The 25,798-nt window shown below is 44.8% G+C and overlaps 2 protein-coding genes across 2 annotated transcripts in view; one reads left to right on the top strand and one right to left on the bottom strand.

Moving 5' to 3' along the window:
- The window catches only part of lyar (Ly1 antibody reactive homolog (mouse)), a 355,306-nt gene that overhangs the window by 11,464 nt on the left and 318,044 nt on the right, over positions 1-25,798 (top strand). The window lies entirely within an intron of this gene.
- ablim2 (actin binding LIM protein family, member 2) overlaps positions 1-25,798 on the bottom strand; it is a 357,715-nt gene that overhangs the window by 264,038 nt on the left and 67,879 nt on the right. The window contains exon 2 of the mRNA XM_078213235.1: positions 4,922-5,065. Coding sequence (XP_078069361.1) covers positions 4,922-5,065 — 144 coding nt within the window. The remainder of the gene's footprint in view (positions 1-4,921; positions 5,066-25,798) is intronic.

The raw sequence follows: 25,798 nt of genomic DNA, 5'->3' as shown, positions 1-25,798 counted from the left end.
GTAAAGCCTTTGATAAGGTTCCTCATGGCAGGCTGATACAGAAAGTGAAGTCATATGGGATCCAAGGTGAGCTGGTAAGATGGATACAAAACTGGCTTGGGTATAGAAAGCAGAGAGTAGCAGTGGAAGGGTACTTTTCTAACTGGAGATCTGTGACAAGTGGTGTTCGACAAGGATTAGTGCTGGGGCCTCTGTTGTTTATAATGTATATAAATGATTTGGAGGAAAATGTAGGTGGCCTGATTAGTAAATTTGCAGATGATATAAAAATTGGGGAATTGCGGATAGTGAGGAGGATTGTCACAGGATACCGCATGATATAAATCGCCTGGAGACTGGGCCGAAAGATGGCAGATGGAATTTAACCCAGAGAAATGTGAACTGATGTGATTTGGAAGTTCTACTGCAGAAGAAAAGTAAACAGCAAATGGTAGAGCCCTTAGAAATATTAGGATATGGAGGGATCTAAGCGTGTAGATCCATAGTTCCCTGAAGGTGGCAACTCAGATGGACAAGGTGATCAAGAAGGTATGCTGGCCTTCATCGGTCAGGGCGTTGAGTATAGGTTAGGCCGCATTTGGAGTATTGTGTACATTCTGCTCGCCACACTACCGGAATGATGTTGATGCCTTGGAAAGGGGACAGAAGGATGTTGCCTGGTTTGGAGGAAATGAACTATGAAGGTAGGTTGAACAAACTTGGATTGTTTTCATTGGAGCGTCCAAGGATGAGGGGGGACCTGTTAGAGGTTTACAAGATTATGACAGGCTTGGATAGAGTGGATAGTCAGAGTCTTTTTCCCAGGATCGAAGGGTCAATTACTAGGGGGCATAGGTTGAAAGTGAGAGGGGGAAAGTTTAAAAGAGATGCAAGGGGCAAGTTTTTCACACAGAGAATGGTGAATGCCTGGAGCACGCTACCGGAGGTGGTGGTGGAAACAGATTCTATAACAACGTTCAAGAGGCATCTGAATAGATATATGAATAGGCAGGAAATAGAGGCATATGGATCAGGCAAGAAAATATTAGATTAGAGAGGCATCTGTGTCAGCACAGACTTGGTGGACCAAAGGGCCTGTTCCTGTGCTGTACTATTCTTTGTTCTTTGTCAAAATTAACTCTGTTTTGCTCCACAGGCGGTGCCTGACCTATTAAATATTTCCAACATTTTTTGTTTTTATTACATTTTTATTGTGGTTTAGTTTCAATGTATACTGGAACACAAAATTGAATGCATCTGTTAATTCTGAAATAATATAAAATTTATTTTAAGTGCTGTTCAAGAAAAGAGGCTATCTAGTTAAAGATCTTAATCAGATAATAGGGTGAAACAGGAGTGAGCAGAATGAAGTAGACAAAGTAGATGATTACAAAGTAGAGGAAAACTTGGGAAATAGAATCTAACAATGAAGTTAGATTCAGTATCAGAATAAAAGGAAGAAAAATCAACGGCACGATTAATTGATTTGAAAAAGTCTCATTTTGGTGAGATAAAGGGTATTTTTCCTTAGTTAAATGGGTGAAGAAAATTGAAAAATAGGTCCAAAACAGCAATTAAAATGTTCAAAGAGAAGGGAAGAGCAAATAAATTAGATTTCATTGATGAAAACAGGAGTTCCATGAATAAATGGTGACAGGTGAAACAAAACAAAATCTGTGAATTTTTTTTAGAAAGGCAGGATAAATGCATAGGAAAGTCACAAAAGGGATGGCCATCAGTAAGCCTACTAAGATGTGAAGGAGGTAAGTTCTAGTGAAGATTGAAAGAATGTAAGAAAAGCAAAAACAGTTGGAACAAATGACCAAACATCTTTTATTCTCCTCAGATCGTCTCATTATTAATGCTTGGCTAAGTTCTAAGAATGATTAACACACGCAGCTCAACAGGTAATATTGGCACAGCTTGGAAGTGACTACAAGCTTTGTTTGATTAACATCCTTATTACCTTTCTTTCTTTGATGTGGTTTTTCAATGTCTGTGTGTGTGCCCATTTACACAAGATTTAGGAGTGCCATATTATGAATAGCTGTGGTTGACTGACACTTTTAAGTGGTTGTAAGTTGAGCAGTTTTCTTCAAAGTAGATTTTCAAAGCTTCCATGTTTACTGTGTCGGTTTAAAGGAGCATTCAACAACTTGCCAGATTTAGCAATGGCTCACTGGTTCTGTACATAATGGATATTGGGGGACTGGGTTTGGAGAATGCAAAGGGAAGGGGCAATGGGTTATATGAGGAGCACACTGATGGAGATGGGATATGGAGCACATGGCGGGGCAGAGGGGATAGGTGAGGGGTGAGGGATAGGGAGCCTAATTACCATAGAGAAAACTGGACTGACTTCCCAGAGAGCAGAGATGGGCCTTCTAACCAGCCCACTTTAACATCTGCCTGCCCCCATTGCTGCCTTGGGTCTACCTAAGGAAGCAACAGAACCAAACTTTGCCCATTCACATCTAAGAGACAACAGGTGGGATTTTCCGGCTTCACTCGCACCAAAACTGGAAAATCCCACCCGAGGTCAACGGGCCTTTCCATGGCCTGCCTCTCGCCCGCTCCGATTCCCATGGTGGGCGGGACGGTAAAATTCAGTCCATAGATTCGGTAGGGGTGAAAAGAGGTGACAGTTTCACACTGATTTCTTTTATTTTTCACTCCATGCTTACTTACATTGCAACTTTAACTTGAGGTCTGTTGGGTGTTCTAGTTATTTAATATTAGTATGTGGTCATATATTCTGGCAATTTATTCTGGAAACTCACTGAAACAAGCAATCAATGTGAACAAAATTTTGTTGCAATACTGCATTGAAGAAGATGATAAGTACTGCACCTTTCTATTTTATATTCACTGTCAACGTAGTCCACTTTCTTAAAATAGTTTTGACTATTAAAACTTTCCTCAGGAAAAGAAAAAAGGCAAAATATGGCTTTAGCAACAACTTATATTTACGTAGCACATTCACCATAACAAAACACTTCACGGGGTATTCAGAAAAATCAAATCACATGAGGAGATATCAAGTCACATGACCTAACGCTTGGTCAAGGAGGTAGATTTTAAGGCGTATGTGACAGGAGGAAAACAAAAGAGAGGCAAAGAGGTCTAATGAGCTGTAGCCAGTGCAAAATCAGGCAATATTATAAGGTGAAAATTACTGTTTTTAGCGATGGCCCAAATCTATGATCTGAAGTTCCTCTCAAGGTCAAATGAGACTCCACAGTTGCCAACAGTCTGGCTTAGTCTCAGGTAATTTCCAGAGGGACGGATGGAATCAATAGCTCAGGAACCAAGTTTTAAGCTGGGACTGAAAAAAATGGCTTCAGTCTTCCCAATATTTAGCTGAATGATATTCTGCTTATCCAAGTACTGGATATCAGATAAACAGTCTGATAATTTAACAATAGTAGAGGAGTCAAGAGAAGTGGTGGTGAGGTAGAGCTGCGTGTCTTCAGTGGAAACTGACATGTTTTTAGATGATGTCACCAAGGGATAGTAAGTAGGTGAGAAATAGGATAGAGAACTTGAATAGATCCTTGGAGAACATGGGTTAACAGTATGGGTGCAAGAGGAGTTGCCATGGCAAGTGATATTCTGGCTGCAATTAGGTAGCTAAAAGTAGAACGGTAAGAGCGGGCCCACCCAGCTGGCCAACAGTAAAGAGGTATTGCAGGGTGCAATCAACTGTTTAAAGGGTTACAGATAGGTTGAGGAGGGGAAGTTCACCTTTGTCATTGTAATATAGAATGTCATTGGGATTTTGATAAGAGCCATCTTGGTACACTGACAGGAGCAGAAATTGGAGGGATTCAAACATGTGTGTTCTGGGAAAGATAGAAATCAGGAAGTGAGAACACGTTCAAGGACTTTGGAAAGAAAAGGGAGGTTAGAGATGCAGTTGTGGTCAGTGAGGTCATGTTATTTTTGAGAACAGAGTTGGTGACAGTAGATTTAAAGGAGAACAAGATAACATTTAAACTCAGAGATACAACAACAATGTTGGCTAACATGGAGACCAGGAGGGCAAAAGTGGGTGGTCAGCAGTTTCGTGGAAATAGAGTTGAGGGAGCAGAAGGTAGATCTCATGGACTAAACAGAGTACAAGTGGAGATAGGCAAGAAACTAGCGAAAGCTAAGAAGGGCAGGAGTGAGTTTTAGACGACGTTTGGGCCGATGGATTAGTGGAAGGAGGAGACCTGGCAATGGCAGTTGATTGGATGGTTTTGATCTTGGTGACAAAGAAATCCACGAGCTCCTCACATTTATTATTGTGGATGAATTCAAAGAGAGAGGGGAGAAGAGTTAAAGAAGACAGTTTGCAGAGGAGAAAAGAAGAAAAGACTTATCTTTGCATTCCAGGACAATCCTGGAATAGTGAGCAGTTTTGGCAGACGAGAGCAGGACACGATCGTGCTCCAAGTAGTACAGCCAGATGTGCTCGAGGCAGTGAAAACAATTGTTTGCCATATCCTCTGGGGGCTATCTTACCGGCATGTCATAGGAGGAGGGAGGGGGGGGAACTTTGCAACGGGGATTGGGGGGGGGGGGGTGCCATCTCCCACTGTACGCAGTGCACTGGGGGATTGGGGCGCCTGTGCAATTGCGCCCCTAGAGCTCAGCAGCCAGCTTTCCGGTGAGAATAGGTTCTGCTCCTCCCCCCTACTGGCGAGAATTACATCTGGGCTCTTTTTTTCCTAAGTGCCGTATGATTGCAACTGGGAGCTCACCCACTAAATCGGCATGATTCTCTCCCACTTGCACACTCGCTTGGCACTTCAAATGTTTTTGGTAAGATCGTCCCTTCTGAATTTTTAACTTAGTTAAGACAAAAAGGAGGTTTCAAATAATTAAAATTTACAAAATAACTGGTATTAAAAGGATACATAATATGAAAATGCACTGAATCAATGAAAAACAAAATTACCTTTACAAGTGAAACAATTGATGTGGAAGAACTTGTTCTGCACCCGCAGGGCCTCTCCTTTACAGGGCTTTCCACACTTATGGCAAAACACCCCAACACCAGATGGCTTTCCCAAGGGACTGTGCATAGTCATCGGCTGTGACACTGAAAAAAATCCAGAAAAATCAGGCTAGTTATTTTTCAACATAGCCCAATGCAAGGGGCAATTGGCCCATGACTCCATTTTTATTTCAAAGTATTCAGGGGAATAAGTTGAGAACAACTTAATGATACACTGAAATAGTTTAACAGACTGTAAGGCAGGCAGTGGCATGCAGTAATAACCAATGACAAAACAAGCACTACAACCTATTTTAGCAGTTTACACTAAGTATACAGATAAACGTTCTGTTTCACATACAACAACATGACAACTTACTTCCATTGCATTTGATTGCAAATTATTTGGCTCCATTGACATTGCACTGAAGAGGATGATAAGTACTGCATATTTCTGTTTTTATAGCCACTCTGAATACAGTACATTTTTCTGAAATAATTTCAATCACTAAAACTAGCTTGTAAAAAAATAATGATATGGGCTACAATTCTCCAGAATTGGAACCAAGGGCTCTCGCTAGCAGGAAAACAGGAGCGTTTCCTGTTGGCACGAACAGTGTCTGTCAGGTGGGATTCATCCACCTGATGGATGCAAATTCATGCATTCCAAGCAACCTGTCAGTCAGCCCGGCTGCTCAGAGATCAGAGACAGACCCCCCTCCAAATAATTAAGCTCGCCCCCCCGTCCCACTGACCAGGGGAGCACCACGAACCCCTCACCACCCACAAATAATGGATCATCCCACACCACGCAGGCATGAAAGTGACCTAACCTCTTCCCACTCAGCTCCCTCATTCAGCCTCCCTCCTCAGTTAGACCCCTACTTAGTCCCCCTTCCCCATTCAGCCCCCTCCCCACTCAGACCCCCATCAGATCCCACACCTTGTTAATGCCAACAGGGCATTGCCCTCTGGCACTGAACTTGGCCTGGCACCTTGGACCCCAAGGGTTGTCAAGGAGCTGGTCCAACAGGCATCTGACCCTCTGCCCCTGCCAGGTTGCAGAGGGAGCATCCTCCAAGGGTCCTGGGAGTTGGTTAGTCTCTCAAGGTGTTGACCTCACCACTCTCACTCAGGATGGGGGTCTCATGGCTGGATTGCCCATTTTAGCCCAGGCCAACCTGAGGATCACCCCTGGCATGGTGATTTCAGGCATCCCTGTGATCAACATCTTCATTCCTGCCTCTCAGCTGTGAAAATTTAAGTGGTTTATTCCTTTTGAAGTAATTACAGCTGTCAATCAGGCTTAGAGTCTCTGTAAACATTGCGGTTAGGAACAATGGAAGTACTTGAGATGCATTCTAGCATTAAATGAAAATCAACACAACTGGAGGTGGAGTAGACTGCACGTTGAAACTGATCGATCAAAGGTTTCCAATGCAGTGGAGAGGGTTTCAACGGTTTCAGTATCCTAGGAAGGCTCAGAGACTTCAAAACTAAGCGATGTGAATACACTGGGACTGAGCGTACAGCTGTGCAGAATGGAACCTCTTCACCCCTGCCCCCACCCCCCCAACTCCTCACTCCCAGTGAAATTGACACCTCCTCTCTGTCAAAGGACTTCAAAGGGGTCTGCTCACACCTGCAGCTTCTGAGAGAGAAATCCCTGCAGCAGAATGGAGTGTTGCACGGATTTAAAAGCCACTTGACCAGAGGACATTGAAATTAAAGTGAATAGGGCAGTTCTAAATTTTCACCCAACACCCATTACCCATGAGGGACCTTCCCCTGCAGCCTGGCAGTGGTAAATGGCTAATTGACATACCTCCTTGACTCCCCTTGGGGTCCAAGGTGCCAAGCCGGGGTGTCAGTGACAGGGGATAGTGGACCATTGGCACTGTCAAAGCTCACGCCCTGAAGGTGGACCTGAATGGGGGACTGAGTGGGTGTCTGATGGGTGAGAGGTACTGAGTAGTGGTCTGAGGAGTGAGAGGGGCTGAGTGGGCAGTTGAGTGGGGAGTTAAATAGGGGGTCTGAGGGGGAGGGGGGCATCGGATCACCCTCATGCATGCGTGGTGTGGGGCAGTAACCAGATATTTATGGTTTAAGTTCATTTATTAGTGTCACAAGTAGGCTTACATTAACACTGCAATGAAGTTACTGTGAAAATCCCCAAGTCGCCACACTCCGGCGCCTGTTTGGGTACATCGAGGGAGAATTTAGCATGGCCAATGAACCCAACCAGCACGTCTTTCAGACTGAGAGAGGAAACCTGAGCACCCGGAGGAAACCCATGCAGACACAGGGAGAACATGCAGACTCTGGACAGGCAGTGACCCAAGCCAGGAATCGAATCTGGATCCCTGGTGCTTTGAGGCAGCAGTGCTAACCACTATGCCACCATGCTGCCCAAGAGTGGTTGGAAGGCAGATGCCCCTCTTTGATGAGGGGTTGATGTTGCCCCCCTGGACCCATGAGATCCAGCATACCAGGTGCATGCTGGTCATTACCCGCACCAAAGCTCACCCACTGTATTTCCCACTGGAGAGGTGGGTGAATGGTGGGGGACTAGTGAATGGGCTGTCAAAACCTACTAGTTGTATTACAATTTACAGGTTTGCATACAACCCGATCAGGGCTAGGCTGGGAGCATCGTGACAGGTTTGGTGCCAGGCGCCAAAGCTGTTTTTTGCCTGGCGCCCTATTCTCTGGGCCATCGCTATCCATGCCGGCAGCTAGCGAATCCAGAGAATCTCCCATGATCAAAATATAGTTTCACAAATGGGGTCAATGTGAATTAGACTGCTTTTTAATTTCGTTCAAACAGAGAGATAGTTCCAAATGCCTTTATAGGCAAGGTGGTCTTAGTTGGTGAGTTAATTTGTTTTATCTAGTATCCTCATGCATACTTTACAGGACTTCTGACAAGCTACAAATAAACTCTTGGAACTAAAATAAATAAGGTACGTCTATTGGAGAGAAGCTATACAATCCATATTGTGGTAGATTCTTTGTTATTTGAGCTTGTCCAAGCTGCAAATAATTTCATCTTCTATGGGTCCCCTTATGAGTTGAAAGTCAGATGCAGGATCAGCTTGGGTAGATTTGGCAGTTCATCACACTAAACAATTTGATTATAGTGGAAGTAGGATGTGTTGTTGTTGACCCCATTCTCTTGCCTGATCCCAGAGGTGAGGAGGATCCAAGAGGTCTAGGTAGCTTGCCAACTGGAATGGATGGCCAGCACAAAATGTTTCTCTGTTTTCACCTTTTCTATAGATTACACTGCATTACCATTGTGCCAAATCTGCTGAAAGTACAGGTAGGATTCTTTGCTCCGCCTGTGGCATGTTTATCGGTGGCAGGAGATGGCCTGCTGTTGGCCAGTGGCAGGATCTTCTTGTCCCACCGCTGACAGTCAATGGATTTCCCATGGAATCCACCCCGACTGCCAGGAAACCCCCGCAGGAATGCGTCGTCAACGGGACCAAAAGATTCTGCTGTCACGAACAGCCAGAAGGTCTCACCCTAGTGGTAGGGAAATTATTGGAAAGGATTCTTTGAGACAAGATTTATTCCCACTTGGAAATAAGTGGACATATTAATGAGAGGCAACATGGTTTTGTGAAGGGGAGGTCGTGTCTCACTAACTTGATCGAGTTTTTCAAGGAAGTGACAAAGATGATTGATGAGGGTAGGGCAGTAGATGTTGTCTACATGGACTACAGTAAGGCCTTTGACAAGGTCCCTCATGGCAGACTGGTGCAGAAGGTGAAGTCGCATGGGATGAGAGGTGAGCTGGCAAGGTGGATACAAAACTGGCTCGGTCAAAGACGACAGAGGGTAGCAGTGGAAGGGTGCATTTCTGAATGAAGGGCTGTGACAAGTGGCGTTCCTCAGGGATCAGTGCTGGGACCTTTGCTGTTTGTAAATGATTTGGAGGAAAATGTAACTGGTTTGATTAGTAAGTTTGCAGACGACACAAAGGTTGGTGGATTTTCAGATAGCGATGTGGACCATCAGAGGATACAGATCAGTTGGAGACTTGGGTGGAGAGATAGCAGATGGAGTTTAATCCGGACAAATGTGAGGTAATGCATTTTGGAAGGTCTAATACAAATAGGAAATATACAGTAAATGGCAGAACCCTTAGGAGTATTGATAGGCAAAGGGACCTGGGTGTACAGGTACACAAGTCACTGAAAGTGGCAATGCAGGTGGAGAAGGTAGTCAAGAAGGCATATGGCATGCTTGCCTTCATCGGCTGGGGTATTGAGTTTAAAAATTGGCAAGTCATGTTGCAGCTTTATAGAACCTTAGTTAGGCCGCATTTGGAATATAGTGTTCAATTCTGGTCGCCACACTACCAGAAGGATGTGGAGGCTTTGGAGAGGGTACAGAAAAGGTTTACCAGAATGTTGCCTGGTATGGATGGCATCAGCTATGAGGAGAGGTTGGAGAAACTTGGTTTGTTCTCACTGGAACGACAGAGGTTGAGGGGTGACTTGATAGAAGTCTACAAGATTATGAGGGACATGGACAGAGTGGATAGTCAGAAGCTTTTTCCCAGGATGGAAGAGTCAATTACTAGGGGGCACAGGTTTAAGGTGCGAGGGGCAAGGTTTAAAGGAGATGTACGAGGCAGATATTTTACACAGGGGCTGGTGGGTGCCTGGAACTCGTTGCCGGGGGAGGTAGTGGAAGCAGATACGATAGTGACTCTTAAGGGGCGTCTTGACAAATATATGAATAGGATGGGAATAAAGGGATATGGTCCCCGGAAAGGTAGGGGGTTTTAGTTAAGTCGGGTAGCATGGTTAGTGCAGGCTTGGAGGGCCGAAGGGCCTATTCCTGTGCTGTAATTTTCTTTGTTCTTTGTACCAAAAACTTGCAAATGTCGCCTGCCATGGCACAATGGTCTTGGTTTCAGCCTTCCAACATCTATCCCTCCACTGTGAAGTAGAGATTAATGGGATTCACCACAAGAAGAGGTAGATAGGACTTGAAATGAGAGGCTGTTGATCTAAAGACATCCAATCAGAGGTCAACTTCCTTTTTGCGAATGAATACTCGAACCCATCTCGTGAACAAGATGAGAGTCACCTCACAACATTTGAACCGTGGACAATCCATTTAGGGCAAAACAGAAACTCTATTTGATCAATTGCTTGGGTTCAAGACTATAAAGCTTATTGACAGATTTCCATGCACAAGTAAACATATTCACCTAAATAATAGATTGCATGTTAAGGGTACTTATTTTTTTCTCTAAATTTGTTAGCAGTGCCAAGCACTCAAACATATACCACATTAGATGTGATAGAAGTCAGAACTCCCACATAAGATACAGCATTGAAGGGGTTTCTACATACATTAGTACATCAACTGAGCTTTTAACAACAATCTGCTAGCTTAATATCACTTTTACTAAAATCATTAGATTTATTTTTAAACTGAATTCATACACCAGTGTGGAATTTGAACTCTCACTGTCTGGATTATTAGTCCAGGCCATTACTATTCCAATTTTACCTGGGGAACATGATGACCACGTTTACCCTGCCAAACAGTGCCTCAGTGAAAGAAAGAGAGAACCTGGTGAACTGGTACAATGACAATAATCTCTCAATGTCAGCAAAATGAAGGAGATAGTCATCGACTTCAGGAATCGTAGTTGAGGACATGCCCATCTACATCAATGGGGATGAAATGGAAATGGTCAAGAGCTTCAAGTTTCAAGGCATCCAGATCGCCAACAACCTGACCTGGTCCCTCTACGCTGACGCTATAGTTAAGAAAGCCTACAAATGCCTTTACTTTCTCAGGAGGCTAAGGAAATTTGGCACGTTCGTGACGACACTCACTAACTTTTACAGGTGCACCATAAAAAACATTCTTTCTGGTTGTATCACAGCTTGGTATGGCTCCTGCTCTGCCCAAGACCGAAGGAACTACAAAGGGTCGTGAACAAAGCCCAGTCCATCACGCAAACCAGGCTCCCATCCACTGACTCTGTCGGCATTTCCCGCTGCCTTGGAAAAGCAGCCAACATAATCAAGGACCCCACACACACCCCGGACATACTCTGTTCTACCTTCTTTTGTTGGGAAAAAGATTCAAAAGTCTGAGATCACGTATCAACCGATTCAAGAACAGCTTCTTCCCTGCTGCCATCAGACTTCTGAATGGACCCATCTTAGAAAGATCAACTTAATATATGACTGTAACACCACGTCCTGCACCCTCTCCTTTCCTTCTCTCTGAATGGTATGGTTTGTCTGTAGAGCGCGTAAGAAACAATACTTTTCACTGCATATTAACACGTGACAATAATAAATCAAATCATTGTCTGAGAGTCAAAATTCCAGATGATAGCGTAAATTGATCACTTCTGTCCTGGTGAAATTCAGCCTGCAAAGACAATTTTCATTGGACCATTCTAATGCAAGTTCATTAACTAAAACATTAACTGTTTCTCTTTCCACATATGCTGCTTGACCTGCTGAGTACTTACAGCATTTTCTGTTATTAGTTCATTGAACTTTCTTGGGCAGATGTATCTGGATCAGCATATGTGGCTATGATGGTAAAAATAGGTGTAGGCAGTGCGCCTTTGGCATAATTGAACCTGCCTTGCCTCCCTCTTTTCAGCATTAACATTTTGGAAATAATTTAGGAACTCTCTTACAGGTTTTAAATTATAGTAAATAAAAATCGTGTTACCACAAATCAAGGGAAACAAACTGCAGAAACCCTTGATACAGAATTCAGGAAGAAATGCAAAAATTTCAGCTGTTAAAACTCAGACGTTAAAGTCCTCAGCCAGTCATGTTCCTAAGAAAAATCAAATTCATCTTACGAAATTGCTTTCCGTCAGGCCAGAATGTATGTGACCATCACTTATGCGCTGTTAAAGGATGTAAACCCCCGGCTGAAAGAAAAACCAGGGAATTATGCTATCATTCACAGAATCTACTTTTAATATAGAAATTAAATTCTCACACATTTTGTTGAAGAGTGCTTTCGGATGGACAGAAGGTTTTGCTATGCATGAATTGGACGAGGATCAGCAAAAGATATTCCTGGCCTCCATTCATACATTCCACACCAGAGGGCTAACACCTGTTAACTGGAAAATACAAGACACAATCATCTTCACACGCTCCAGTTTGAAGCTAGTGACGACTATGTTTTGCTGTTAGTCATTGCTTGTCAGTTATTTCCTTAATGATCTTATGTTACCACAGAACTCAAAGTTGGATACATTGGTGAGCTAGGGTTTTTTTATTCATTCACAGGATGTTAGGTATCGCTGGGTAGACCAGCATTTACTGTCCGTCTCCAAATACCCTTGTATCAAAAGAAACTATATAATTTCCTTTGCCCAACTGAACAATTCTACCTGCAGAATATGCGTTATTTTTGGTAACTTGATGTTCTAAGCAACTCCAGCTCCTGGATAACATTGTGATTCAGGGCAAACACATCTACAGTAAGTGTTTGCAGCCTGAGGAACTTCGGCTCAGAGTCAATAAGCTGGAGGCTGAGCTGCAGACACTGCAATACATCAAGAAGGGAGAGAGTTACCTGGACACTTTGTTTCAAGAGATGGTTACATCCCTTAAGGTAGGGTCTCCTGGTTTGGAAAGTGGTCAGGAGACAGGGTATGTGACTGCAGTTGAGGCAGGTAAAGGGACTCAGAGGTCAGGAGTGCAGGGGGCGGCACGGTAGCACAGTGGTTAGCACTGCTGCTTCACAGCTCCAGGGACCTGGGTTCGAATCCCGGCTCGGGTCACTGTCTGTGTGGAGTTTGCACATTCTCCTCGTGTCTGCGTGGGTTTCCTCCGGGTGCTCCGGTTTCCTCCCACAGTCCAAAGATGTGCAGGTTAGGTTGATTGGCCATGCTAAAAATTGCCCTTTAGTGTCCTGGGATGCGTAGATTAGAGGGATTAGCGGGTAAAATATGTAGGGATATGGGGGTAGGGCCTGGGTGGGATTGTGGTCGGTGCAGACTCGATGGGCCGAATGGCCTCTTTCTGTACTGTAGGGTTTCTATGATTTCTATGAGTATCAGCCTTTGCAATTGTCCAACAGGTCTGAGGTTCTCTCAGTTTGTTTGGATGAGAGTGGAGGGCGCAAGGTGGATGTGCTGACTGGCCATGGCACCATGATGTGGAGATGCCAGTGTTGGGATGTCTGTGTCGATATGCGCGATCTTCTTGGAGATCCTCTCCACTTGGAGCCGGCAGTTTGCGGTGTTGATGGTAGTCATGATGTGGAGATGCCGGCATTGGTGCCAACGCCGGCATCTCCACATCATGACTGCCATCGACACCGCAAACTGCCGGCTCCAAGTGGAGAGGATCTCCAAGAAGATCACGCACATCGACACAGACATCAAGTTTCTACATGGCACCATGATACAGGAAGCCATTCAAATGGGGTGAGCACAGAAGAATGTAGTGGTAGTAGGGGACAGTATAATGAGGGGGATTAACAGTGTTCTCTGCAGCAAAGAGCGAGGGTCCAGATGGCTGTGTTCCTGCTCAGTAAGGAGTCTAACAACACCAGGTTAAAGCCCAACAGGTTTATTTGGTAGCAAACGCCACTAGCTTTCGGAGCGCTGCTCCTTTGTCAGATGGAGTGGAAATCTGCTCTCAAACAGGGCACAGAGACACAAAATCAAGTAACAGAATACTGATTAGAATGCAGTCTTTACAGATAATCAAGTCTTAAAGGTACAAACAATGTGAGTGGAGAGAGCATTAAGCACAGATTAAAGAGATGTGTATTGTCTCCAGACTGGACAGCCAGTGAGATTCTGCAAGTCCAGCAGGCAAGCTGTGGGGGTTACTGATAGTGTGACATAAACCCAACATCCCGGTTTAGGCCGTCCTCATGTGTGCGGAACTTGGCTATCAGTTTCTGCCAAGTTCCACACACGAGGACGGCCTAAACCGGGATGTTGGGTTTATGTCACACTATCAGTAACCCCCACAGCTTGCCTGCTGGACTTGCAGAATCTTACTGGCTGTCCTGTCTGGAGACAATACACATCTCTTTAACCTGTGCTTAATGTTCTCTCCACTCACATTGTTTGTACCTTTAAGACTTGATTATCTGTAAAGACTGCATTCTAATCAGTATTCTGTTACTTGATTTTGTGTCTGTGCCCTGTTTGAGAGCAGATTTCCACTCCATCTGACGAAGGAGCAGCGCTCCGAAGGCTAGTGGCGTTTGCTACCAAATAAACCTGTTGGACTTTAATCTGCTTTTGTTAGACTCCTTACTGTGTTTACCCCAGTCCAACGCCGGCATTTCCACTTCGTGCTCAGTGCCAGGGTCAGGACATCTACCCAGGGCTGAAGAGGAACTTGCAGTGGGAGGGGGAGGATCCCATTGTCGTGGTCCAGGTAGGCGCCAACAACATAGGTAGAATGAGGAAAGAGGTTCTGCAGAGAGAGTTTGAGGGGCTAGGCACAGAACCGACAGGTGGAAATTGGCATATCGTATGTGGCTCAAAGACTGAGCTTTAAACCAAAATAGAGAGGGGGATGGTTCTGGACAGGGGATATGTAGGCTTACAGGGCCAAAGGAAATGGCAGAATTAGAAGGCAGCTATTTAGGTAATGATATCTAGAGTGTGCCAGGAAAGCACAGTGTACAAACATTTAAAAAGCAGCAAATAGGGTCAAAGGGGGAAATGGTAAAAAGGCAAAATTAATGTCTCTTTATTTAACTGCACGTAGTGTTCGGCACAAAATAAATGAATTAATGGCACAAATTGGGGTTAATGTATATGATCTCATAGCTATTTCAGAGAAGTGGTACAAGGAGATCAAAGCTGGGAAGTAAATATTCAGGGTGACTTTTCCTAAGGACAGGCAGGAAGGAAAGGGTAGCTTTGTTAGTACGAGATGGAATAAGTATGATAAGCAAGAAATGATCTTGGATCAGAAGATGTAGAAGCCATATGGGTGGAAGTAAGCAGTAACAAAGGGATGAAAGCACTGGTATGAGTAGTCTCTTGGCCCCCTAACAATAGTTATGCTGTTAAACTGGAGACGACAGCATGTAAAAGTAGTATATATTTTTTTAATTATTTACTTATGGGATGTGGGCATTGCTGGCTGGACCAGAATTTTTTGCCCATCCCTTGTTGTTCTTCAGAAGATGATGGTGAGCTGTCTTCTTGAACCACTGCAGTCCCCGAGGTGTAGATACACCCACAGTGCTGTTAGGGAGGGACTTCCAGGATTTTGATCCTGTGTCAGTGAAGGAACAGCAATATATTTCCAAGTCAGGATGATGAGTGACTTGGAGGGAACCTCCAGGTGCTAGTGGTCCTAGATATCTGCTGTTCTTGTCCTTTTATATGGTTGTGGTCATGGGTTTGGAAGGTGCTGCCAAAGGAAACTTGGTAAGTTCCTGCAGTGCATCTTGTAGATGGTACACATGGCTGCCGCTGTTTGTTGGTGGTGGAGGGATTGAATGTTTGTGGTGGAGGGATTGAACGTTTGTGGAAGGTGTTGCAACCAAATGGGCTGCTTTGTCTTGGATGGTGTCAAACTTCTTGAGTGTTGTTGGAACTGCACTCATCCAGGTAAGTGCAGAGTATTCCATTACACTCCTGACTTGTGCCTTATTGCTGGTGTACAGGCTTTGGGGAGTCAGAGGCGAGTTACTCACCACAGGATTCATAGCCTTGAACCTGCTCTGATAACCACAGTATTTCTATGGCTAGTCCAGTTCAGTTTCTGGTAAATGGTAACCCCCAGGATATTGATAGTGAATGTTCAGCATTGTTAATGCCATTGAATGTCAAGGAACGATGGTCAGATCCTCTCTTGTTGGAGTTGGTCATTGCCTGTCACTTGTCACGTGAATGTTATTTGCCACTTGTCAGCCCATGCCTGGATACTGTCTAGGTCTTGCTGCATTTGAACATGGACTGCTTTAGTATCTGAGGAGTCTTGAATGATCCTAACATTGTACAGTCATCCGCAAAAATCTGACTTTACAATGGAAGGCAGGTCATTTATTGAAGCATTAATCATGGGTGACTTTAATCTTCATGTGGATTGGGAAAGTCAAATTGAGAGATTTGGGACAGTTTCCTAGAACAATATGTTGTGAATCCAACCAGAGATCAGACTATTTTGGACCTGTTAACATGTAAAGATGTATGTTTAATAAACAATCTCAGAGTCTCAAACAATCTCTGGGAAACAGTGACCATAACATGGTACAATTTAACATTCAGTTTGAGTGAGAAACTTGCATCAGAAACAACAGTGCTACACTTAAATATGGGTAATTACAAAGGAATGAGGGCAGAGCTCCATAGTGTGGGCTGGGAAAGGTGTTTAGCAGAAAGATGGTTGGTCAGCAATGTTTTTGGAAACAGTTCATAACTCAACACAGATATAGCCCAATGAGGAAGGAGGATTCTAGGAAGGGGATAAATCAACCATGGGTAACCAAGGAAGTTAAGGATAGTATTAAACTGAAGGAAAAAAATTAGACAATGTGGCAGTGATTAGTGATAAGCCAGCGGATTGGGAAAGTTTTAAAAACCAACAAAGATGACCAAAACAAAAAACAGAGGGGGGATATAAACTATGAGGATAAACTTGCAAGTAATATAAAAAATGGACAATAAGTGCTTCTTTAAATATAGAAAAAGGAAGAGAGGCCAAAGTGAACATAGACCCCTGAGAGAATGAGACTAGTGAAATAATAATGGGGAACCAGGAAATGGCAGAGAAATTAAATGAATACTTTACGTCAGTCTTCAAATTCCAACAATACTAAATATTCCAGGGGCAAAACTGGGGAGGAAATAAATACAATAACTGTCACTAGAGAAAAATACTAGGGAAACTAATGAGGGTAAATGCCGATAGGTCTCCTGGGCTTGACGGGTTGCATCTTAGGATATTAAAGGAAGTAGCTACAAAGATAGTGAATGTACTAGTAATAATCTTGCAAGAATCCTTAAGTTCTGGAAAAGTTCCAGAGGATTCGAAAACTACCAATGTAAGAACCTTATTCAAAAAGTGAGGGAGATTTTTTAAAAATGATAACTTTAGGCCAGTTAGTTTAACTTCCGTCATTGGGAAAATGTTAGAGTCCATTAAAAAGGATGCAATACCAGAACATTTAGAAATACATAATACAATCAAGCAGATTCATGAAGGGGAAATCATGCCTGATAAATTTATTATAATTCTTTGAGGTGGTAACAAGCAGGATAGATAAAGGGGAACCAGTAGACGTAATATAATTGGATTTCCAAAAAGCGTTTGATAAGGTACTACATAAAAACCTGCTTAATAAGGTAAGAGCCCATAGTGTTGGGGGTAGTATATTAACACAATTGAGGATTGGCTAACTCGTAGAAGACAGAATTAGGATAAGAGGGGCACTTTCAGGATGGCAAACTACAACTAGTGGAGTGCCACAGGAATCAGTGCTGGGGCCACAATTATTTACAATATATATTGTTTTGGATGAGGGAAGTGAATGGACTATTGCCAACTTTATGATGGCACAAAAAAAGGTGGGAAGGCAAGTTGTAGGGGTGACACAAAGGGTGGAATTTTCTTGTCCCACCCACCACGGGAATCGTAGTGGGCGGAACAGGACCATGCAAAGGTCCATTGACCTTGGGCGGGATTTTTCGGTCTTGGGGCAAGCGCGGCCGCTGAAAATTCCACCCAAAGGGTCTACAGAGGGATATAGACGGGTTAAGTGAGTGGGTAAAAACTTGGCAGATGGAATATTCTCTAGGAAAATGTGAAGTTATGCACTTTAGTCGGAAGAATAAGAGCTGAATATTATTTAGTGGAGTAAGAATGCAGAAAACTGCAGCACAGAGGAACTTGGGGGTCCTCATGCACAAATCACCCCATGCAAGTTCAGCAGGTAATAGGGAAGGCAAATGGAGTGGTCAAAGGAGATGGAGTATAAAAATAGGGAGATCATGCTAAAATTACATAAGGCACTAGTTACACCACATCTGAAACACTAAACAGTTTTGGTCTCCTTATCCAAGGAAAGATATACTGGCATTAGAGGCCGTCCAGAGAAGGTTCACTAGGCTGATCCCATATATGAAGCGATTTGCTTATGAGGAGAGATTGAGTAGGTTGTGTCTGTACTCATTGGATGTTAGAATGAAAGGCAATCTTTATTGAGACATACAGGATTTTCAGGGTGCTTGAAGGGTAGATGTTGAAAGGTTGTTTCCCCTTGTGGGAGATTTTAGGACCAGAGGGCATAATTTCAGAGTAAGGGGCTGCCCATTTAAAACTGAGATTAGGAGGTATTTCTGCTCTCAGAGGGTAGTGGAATTCTTTACTACTGAAGGCTGTAGAGGTGGAGTCATCAAATACATTCAAGACGGAGATCAACAGGATTTTAATCAGTAAGGAAATCAAGGGTTATGGGGATAAAGTGAGAAAGTGGAGTTGAGGATCATATCATATCAGATCAGTTATGATCTCCGAGTGGCAGAGGAGACTTGATGGGCTGAATGGCCTCCTTCTGCTCCTACATCTTATGGTCCAAATTTCATTTCCCACATCCACACTGTTCTTTTGTTTTTGAATGTCAGGATGATTCAGTCCATAATTCCAGGCCTTCTCAATGTTGCACCATTCCTGACTGAACCTTTTTAAAAAATTAATTTGTGGGATATGGGCGTCGCTGGCTGGCCAGCATTTATTGCCTCTCCCTAGTTGCCCTTAGAGGGTAGCTGAGTCTCAAACACATTGCTGTGGCTCTGGAGTCACATGTGGGCCAGACCAGGTAAGGACGGCAGACTTCCTTCCCTAAAGGACATTAGTGAACCAGATGAGTTTTTCCAACAATCGCCAATGGCTTAATGGTTTTCATTAGATTCTTAATTTTTATTGAATTCCACCATCTGTCATGGCGGGTTTCGAACCCGAGTCCCCAAAAATATTATCTGAGTTTCAGGATTAATAGTCCAGCGCTGATACCACTAAGCCATCCCCATTCCCCCCTGCCCTCCCGGCTAATATTTGTGGCAACCCTTCACTAGATTAGCAGATACACACATGACCAATGCAAAAATTGGCAATTTAGCTTCCTCAAGGCACATAAGTATGAACTCTAGTTGATACTGAGAACCAAACTCAAATTTCCTCAGTTAACAGTCAAGGACTGAGTCACCTTTTCACACGGCTTCAGGAAGCAGTTCTTTGATTAAGCTCATTTTCAGTCAGACTATAATGTATCAGTCTACAAGTTATTTTTTTTAATCATCCAATGAAGAGTACACCTTTCAGTACAGTACTTTGCTTTAAGCTGAAATTATATTTCTTCAACAGGATCTTCTGTAACATAGACATGTTTTTTTCCTAAACTAAATCTTACAATAGCACTCAAGGAAACAGTGACATTCACATTTGCACAAATGGGTACATCCTGTGGCCAGAGCTCAGAAAGCAGACATCACAATAAATTTATTTCGGAGCTCTAATTTAAGCTGACAGCTTCAGAGGCTATGTTTTAATATCTCTCCAATTTATATGTAGCCATCATACTGAATTACAGTCAGCCTCCACGGACATAATTTCTTAAGATTTAACAAAATTATTTCAATAATTGTAGGAATTGTATTTATTTGTTGTCCTTTTCCATCTACTGCTTCCATGTATTTATTGCCTATTAACCGGGAAGCCAGAACAGTTTAGCTCATTGCATTTTGCACATGTGCTACCAACACTGCTTCATGCCTGAACAATAGAAATTGTGTTCTTGCAGGGTGGGGTTGCTATCTTCCATCATCTCTATCCAACTCACTTCAGTGCTCCATCCAATACCCTTCTTTTTTTTCTAGTAGCTGGATGAGAACTGTTACCAAAGAGAAAACAGTGGTATACAAATTAAAATAGTAAACAGAACTAGGGCGCTGCAACTACTTAGCAGAAGCCTAAACCACCAGTTTAAAGGACTTAAAAGTACTGAAACATTGTCAGCCCTACTTCCAGATGGAAATGGGCAGTATCTGAAAACGCTGGGCAATATGTAGCCAAAATTATATTCACCAGGGTCCACCACAGTGTCCAGAGCAACTCCTGGAGTCAGATGATGGACTCAGTTAAAATGAACTCCAATTGTTGAATTTCTATGGACCCAGTCAGAGTACGCCCTGTGCATGCTTTGACCAGATCAGGCGGTTGTCCACCCCGGTAACTCTTCAAAGATAGCAGGAAGTGATAAAATTGCTCGTGATGGAATTCACATCAATACTTTTAAAGTTCATCTTGTGGTCATGTCAACTAAATTTTACATTAGGAACATAAAATAGAAGTGTTCTTCTGTGGCTTAAACATCCTGTATGAATACTGCAGCATGGGGAGAACAACATATTAACACACCAATTACAATAAATATTTATAAGTTCATAAGTTATAGGAGCAGAATTAGGCCATTCAGCCCATCGAGTCCATTTACATGCAAAATTCTTTAAAACTTTAAAACGTACTGATCATTTAATTGTTCTACATTCATTTGTTTAAATTTAAATGCATTTTAATGATTTTTAATTAATTAGGGAATCAATTCCCACTATGCTCCATATTGGCTGCAGTGCTGACAAAATTTACCCCCTGGTCCCTAACACCCAACATCATTTAAACAGATATGACAAATGAAAGGAGTTCCAGCAGAAACAGCTTCTTCCCCATGTAAACATCTGATTTCAGGAAGCAAGATAATAAACTTGTAAAGTTTTATCTGGAAGAAAGATCACCCGTCCAATTTAGAACCCCCTTGATTACTAGCCCAATGATTTCAGATTAGCGTCCACCTGGTGAAGCTAGGAGTTATCCCTGGTAAGTGCTGTATGGCAGACCCAGTTGTCCTGGGTACAGGTCAGGAATAAGAGGCAAGGCTAAAGAGAAGCTTTTAGTGTCCAGTGTGCATGAAAGAAAATGAACTCAAAATGATCTCATGGTGGCACAGTGGTTAACCCTGCTGCCTCTCAGCGCCAGGGACCCAGGTTCAATTCCAGCCTCGGGTCACTGACTGTGTGGAGTTTGCACATTCTCCCCGTGTCTGCATGGGTTTCGTCCAGGCGCTCCAATTTCCTCCCACAGTCCAAATGTGCAGGTTAGGTTGATTGGCCATGCAACATTAACCCTATCAAGGGGATTAACAGGGTAAATATGAGGGGTTACGGGAATAGGGCCTGGGTAGGATTGTTGTCAGTGCAGACTTGAATGGCCTCCTTCTGCACGTAGGGATTTTATGATTCTATTTTTGCTTGAACCACCCTAAGCATTAATTCAAAGCTAATCCTACGTGGTACTGCCATTAAAAATATAGCTCCCAGGTATCATCAAACCTCATTCTGGGACAAGTACAAGCTGCGATTTATACAAACTGAATGTGAGATGGAAACCTTAGAACGAGCTTGACACAGGTTTTCCACATACTAATCCTCATGGATGGGAAATATAGTTTAGGAAATGTCTGTAAATTTCATGATCCACAGTCTATTTGCATCAGCCACGATTGACTGAAGAATTAATATGTGCCACCTAAATCTACAAAATTGAGGCCTGGCAAAATAGATTTATGCCGCAGCCTGTGTCCTTCTACAAACCAATATGTGACAGAATGAATTTGTTTCCTGTATAATGTTTTATTTTAAACTTGCATTCCTGTATTGCAAGAAATCGACACCCAAAGCTAGTTCAACGCTTTATCCCAACATTAATTTCTAGACTTTTGTCCATGAACAATGTCAAATGAGGTTTACTGCTAGTTATTTTTCATATTTAACAGCTTGCATTGATACCAACACCAAATATAGTCACTTTTCACTTGTTACTACATAGTGGATTTAATTATTGTGGTGAACCATCGTTGGTTCACCACTGGGGTTGTTATTGTGTTACTGTTGGGCTAGGGTGTTGTTGTTATGGGGGTTGTACTATGTTGTTGGGTTAGGGTGTTTACCTGTCCTAAGTGTTATCATGGCACACTCCAGTGGGGTCCCGCCTCCGGTGGCAGGGTATAAGACCCCCTGCTCCGGCAGGACCCCTTCAGTCTGAACGGGTGAATTTGTGTTAGTAGTTTCATTGTTAATGTATTAAAGCCTTCAGTACTAAAGCCTTGTTTCCGGGTGCTCATTGAGGTGCATCAATTTAATACATTAACTGAGAATATGGAACAGATCCTAAAACCGGATCGTCTGACACTGGACCCACGTGCGGTCGGTGCAGCTAACACGTTCGAACATTGGTGGAAGTGCTTCGAGGACTACCTGGCAGCCTCGGTAGCTATCACTACAGACAGTGATAGACTCCAGGTCCTCCACGCAAGGGTAAGCGACACGATTTACCTAGCCATTCGTGCAGCTTCCACTTACCAGGGTGCCGTCGAGCTCCTAAAGAATAGGTACATTACGCCACCCAACGAGATTCACGCTCGCTATCTCCTCGCTACACGACGTCGGCAGTCGGGCGAGACCATAGAAGACTACGCCAATGAACTCCTGCAGCTTGCCAGGGGTTGTGACTGTAAGGATGTCTCCGCCGAGCAGTACATGCAAGACCTCGCCCGAGACGCGTTCGTAGCAGGGGTAGGGTCCTCGTACATCAGACTTAAATTATTAGAAAAGGGGAAACTCAACTTGACCCAGGCAATGGGGATGGCCGTGAGGTTGGAGGCGGCGTCGAAGAGCTTGGCGCTGTACCCCGAGGACCACGTGCAGTCAACGTGGTTGGAGCAAGCTCTGCTCCCTCCTCGCCCCGCGAACCCGCGCTCCCAGATCGATTCGACGACGGCGGCAGCTCCAGATGGCCAGCGATGCTATTTTTGCGGTGGGGCCAAGCATCCACGGCAGCAGTGTCCGGCAAGAACGGCAATCTGCAGCCAGTGCGGTAAAAAAGGCCACTACAGCAAAGTCTGCAGGTCCAAACCTAAAAACGGCAGTGCAGCTTGTAACCCTCCAGAACGGAGACAATCTCCTTCGGCGTCGCAGTACCCACGAGGTCCGACCACGTGCGATCTCAGGACGGCGCCATCGTGGCAAACAGAGGAGGAGGAAGACCACCAGGAGTCGCTGCGCTTGGAGCCCTCGGCCACATGCGATTCATGGGGGCGGCCATCATGGTCCACGACAACTAGGAGCGACCAGCAGGGGTCCTCAGCATCCACATCGGCAGCATGCAGCAGCGACCAGCAGGGGTCCTCAGCATCCACATCGGCAGCATGCAGTGACGCCCAGGGGCCAACGGTGGCGTCGATCTCTCTGGATCAGACCAGGCATTTCAGACTGGAACATTCTATGATGGAGGTAAAGGTTAGTGGCAGAACTGTGAATTGTCTGTTTGACAGTGGGAGCACCGAAAGTTTCATACACCCTGAAACTGCTAAAAGGTGTGGACTCCGGGTTCTCCCTGCCAAACAGACCATTTCCATGGCATCACAGTCCCGGTCTGTACCGATCCAAGGACGATGTATGGTAACTCTTGAGGTACAGGGCACAGTTTACGAGCAATACAGGCTCCTTGTGTTACCTCACCTTTGCGCGCCAATTCTCCTCGGACTAAACTTTATGGTCCACATGAAGAGTGTGATCCTACAGTACGGTGGGCCACTCCCTTCACTGGCCGTAGGGAACCAGCCGCAGCCTCCAAATTGCCCAAAGCGCCCCGCGTGCAATCTATCCACCCTGAAGATCACGACACCATCCCTTTTTAAAAATCTGGTACCTGGCTGCAAGCCCATCGCTACTAAAAGTAGGCGTTACAGCGCTGAGGACCGGATCTTTATTAGATCTGAGGTTCAGCGGCTCCTCAAGGAAGGGATCATACAGGCCAGTGCTAGTCCGTGGAGAGCGCAGGTCGTGGTAGTCAAAAGCGGGAACAAACCTCGGATGGTCATCGACTATAGTCAGACCATTAATAGATACACGCAGCTGGATGCGTATCCTCTCCCGCGCATTTCTGATATGGTCAATCAGATTGCGCAGTACCGAGTGTTTTCTACCATAGACCTTAAGTCCGCCTACCATCAACTCCCCATCCGCCCAGAGGACCGACAATATACGGCCTTTGAGGCGGATGGTCGTCTATACCAATTCCTCAGGGTTCCATTTGGTGTCACCAATGGGGTCTCGGTCTTCCAGCGTGCTATGGACCGAATGGTGGACCAGAACGGGTTGCGGGCTACCTTCCCGTACCTGGATAACGTCACCATCTGCGGCCATGACCAGCAGGACCATGACACGAATCTCCAACACTTTCTGCGCACTGCATCTCGCCTGAATCTGACCTATAACAGGGAGAAGTGCGTATTCCGTACGCGTAAGTTAGCCATCCTCGGATACGTGGTGGAAAACGGGGTCATTGGCCCTGATCCAGACCGTATGCGCCCACTCACTGAACTTCCCTTGCCTGCTAGCACGAAAGCACTCAGGAGATGCCTCGGGTTCTTTTCGTACTATGCACAGTGGGTCCCCAACTATGCGGACAAAGCTCGTCCGCTCATTAAGTCCACGACCTTCCCACTTACGCCGGAGGCCCAATTGGCCTTCAAGGTTTTGAAAAGCGACATTTCGAAAGCCACGATGCACGCGGTGGATGAATCCATCCCTTTCCAGGTGGAGAGTGATGCATCTGACTTCGCCCTAGCCGCCACACTAAACCAGGCAGGCAGGCCCGTCGCGTTTTTTTCCCGCACCCTTCAAGGCCCAGAAATTCGGCACTCAGCGGTGGAAAAGGAGGCTCAGGCCATTGTGGAGGCAGTCAGACACTGGCGCCATTACCTGGCAGGTAAGCGGTTCACCCTGATCACGGATCAACGATCCGTGGCGTTTATGTTTAGTAACACGCAGAGGGGCAAGATCAAGAACGATAAGATCTTGCGGTGGAGAATTGAGCTCTCCACCTATAATTACGATATTATGTATCGTCCAGGGAAGCTCAATGAGCCCTCGGATGCCCTCTCGCGCGGAACATGCGCCATCATGCAGGAGGACCGCTTGAAGGCTCTCCACAATGATCTGTGTCATCCTGGAGTCACCAGACTCTACCACTTCATAAAAGCCCGCAACCTACCCTACTCGGTGGAGGAGGTCAGGTCAGTTAATAGAAGTTGTCGGATTTGCGCAGAATGCAAACCACACTTTTATCGACCAGACCGGGCACATTTGGTCAAGGCCACTCGCCCTTTTGAGAGGCTGAGTGTGGATTTTAAGGGCCCCCTTCCCTCAACGGATCGGAATGTCTATTTTCTCAACATAATAGACGAATATTCCCGGTTTCCGTTTGTTTTCCCCTGTGCGGACACGTCAACTGCCACCGTCATCAAGGTTTTCAGTGAACTTTTTACCCTGTTCGGGTACCCCTGCTATATTCATAGCGACAGGGGCTCGTCGTTCATGAGCAACGACTTGAGGCAATTCCTGCTCTCATTCGGGATTGCCTCTAGTAGAACCACGAGCTACAACCCTAGGGGTAACGGACAGGTGGAAAGGGAGAATGCTACAGTCTGGAAGGCTGTCCTACTGGCACTGAAATCCAGGGGCCTTCCAGTCTCCCGGTGGCAGGAGGTCCTTCCAAATGCGCTCCATTCTATCCGCTCCCTCCTGTGTACGGCAACCAATGCTACTCCCCACGAGAGGATGTTCTCATTCCCTCGGAAGTCGTCCTCGGGGACCTCATTGCCAGCCTGGTTGACGTACCCAGGACCCGTCCTTCTGCGGCGCCATGTGAGGGCTCGCAAGTCCGACCCCTTGGTCGAACCGGTCCAACTCCTCCACGCCAACCCTCAGTATGCCTATGTGGCATATCC

This window comes from Mustelus asterias, chromosome 1 (assembly GCF_964213995.1).
Source record: "Mustelus asterias chromosome 1, sMusAst1.hap1.1, whole genome shotgun sequence".
NCBI classification, from domain to species: Eukaryota; Metazoa; Chordata; class Chondrichthyes; order Carcharhiniformes; family Triakidae; genus Mustelus; species Mustelus asterias.
This window is presented reverse-complemented; position numbering and strand designations above follow the sequence as displayed.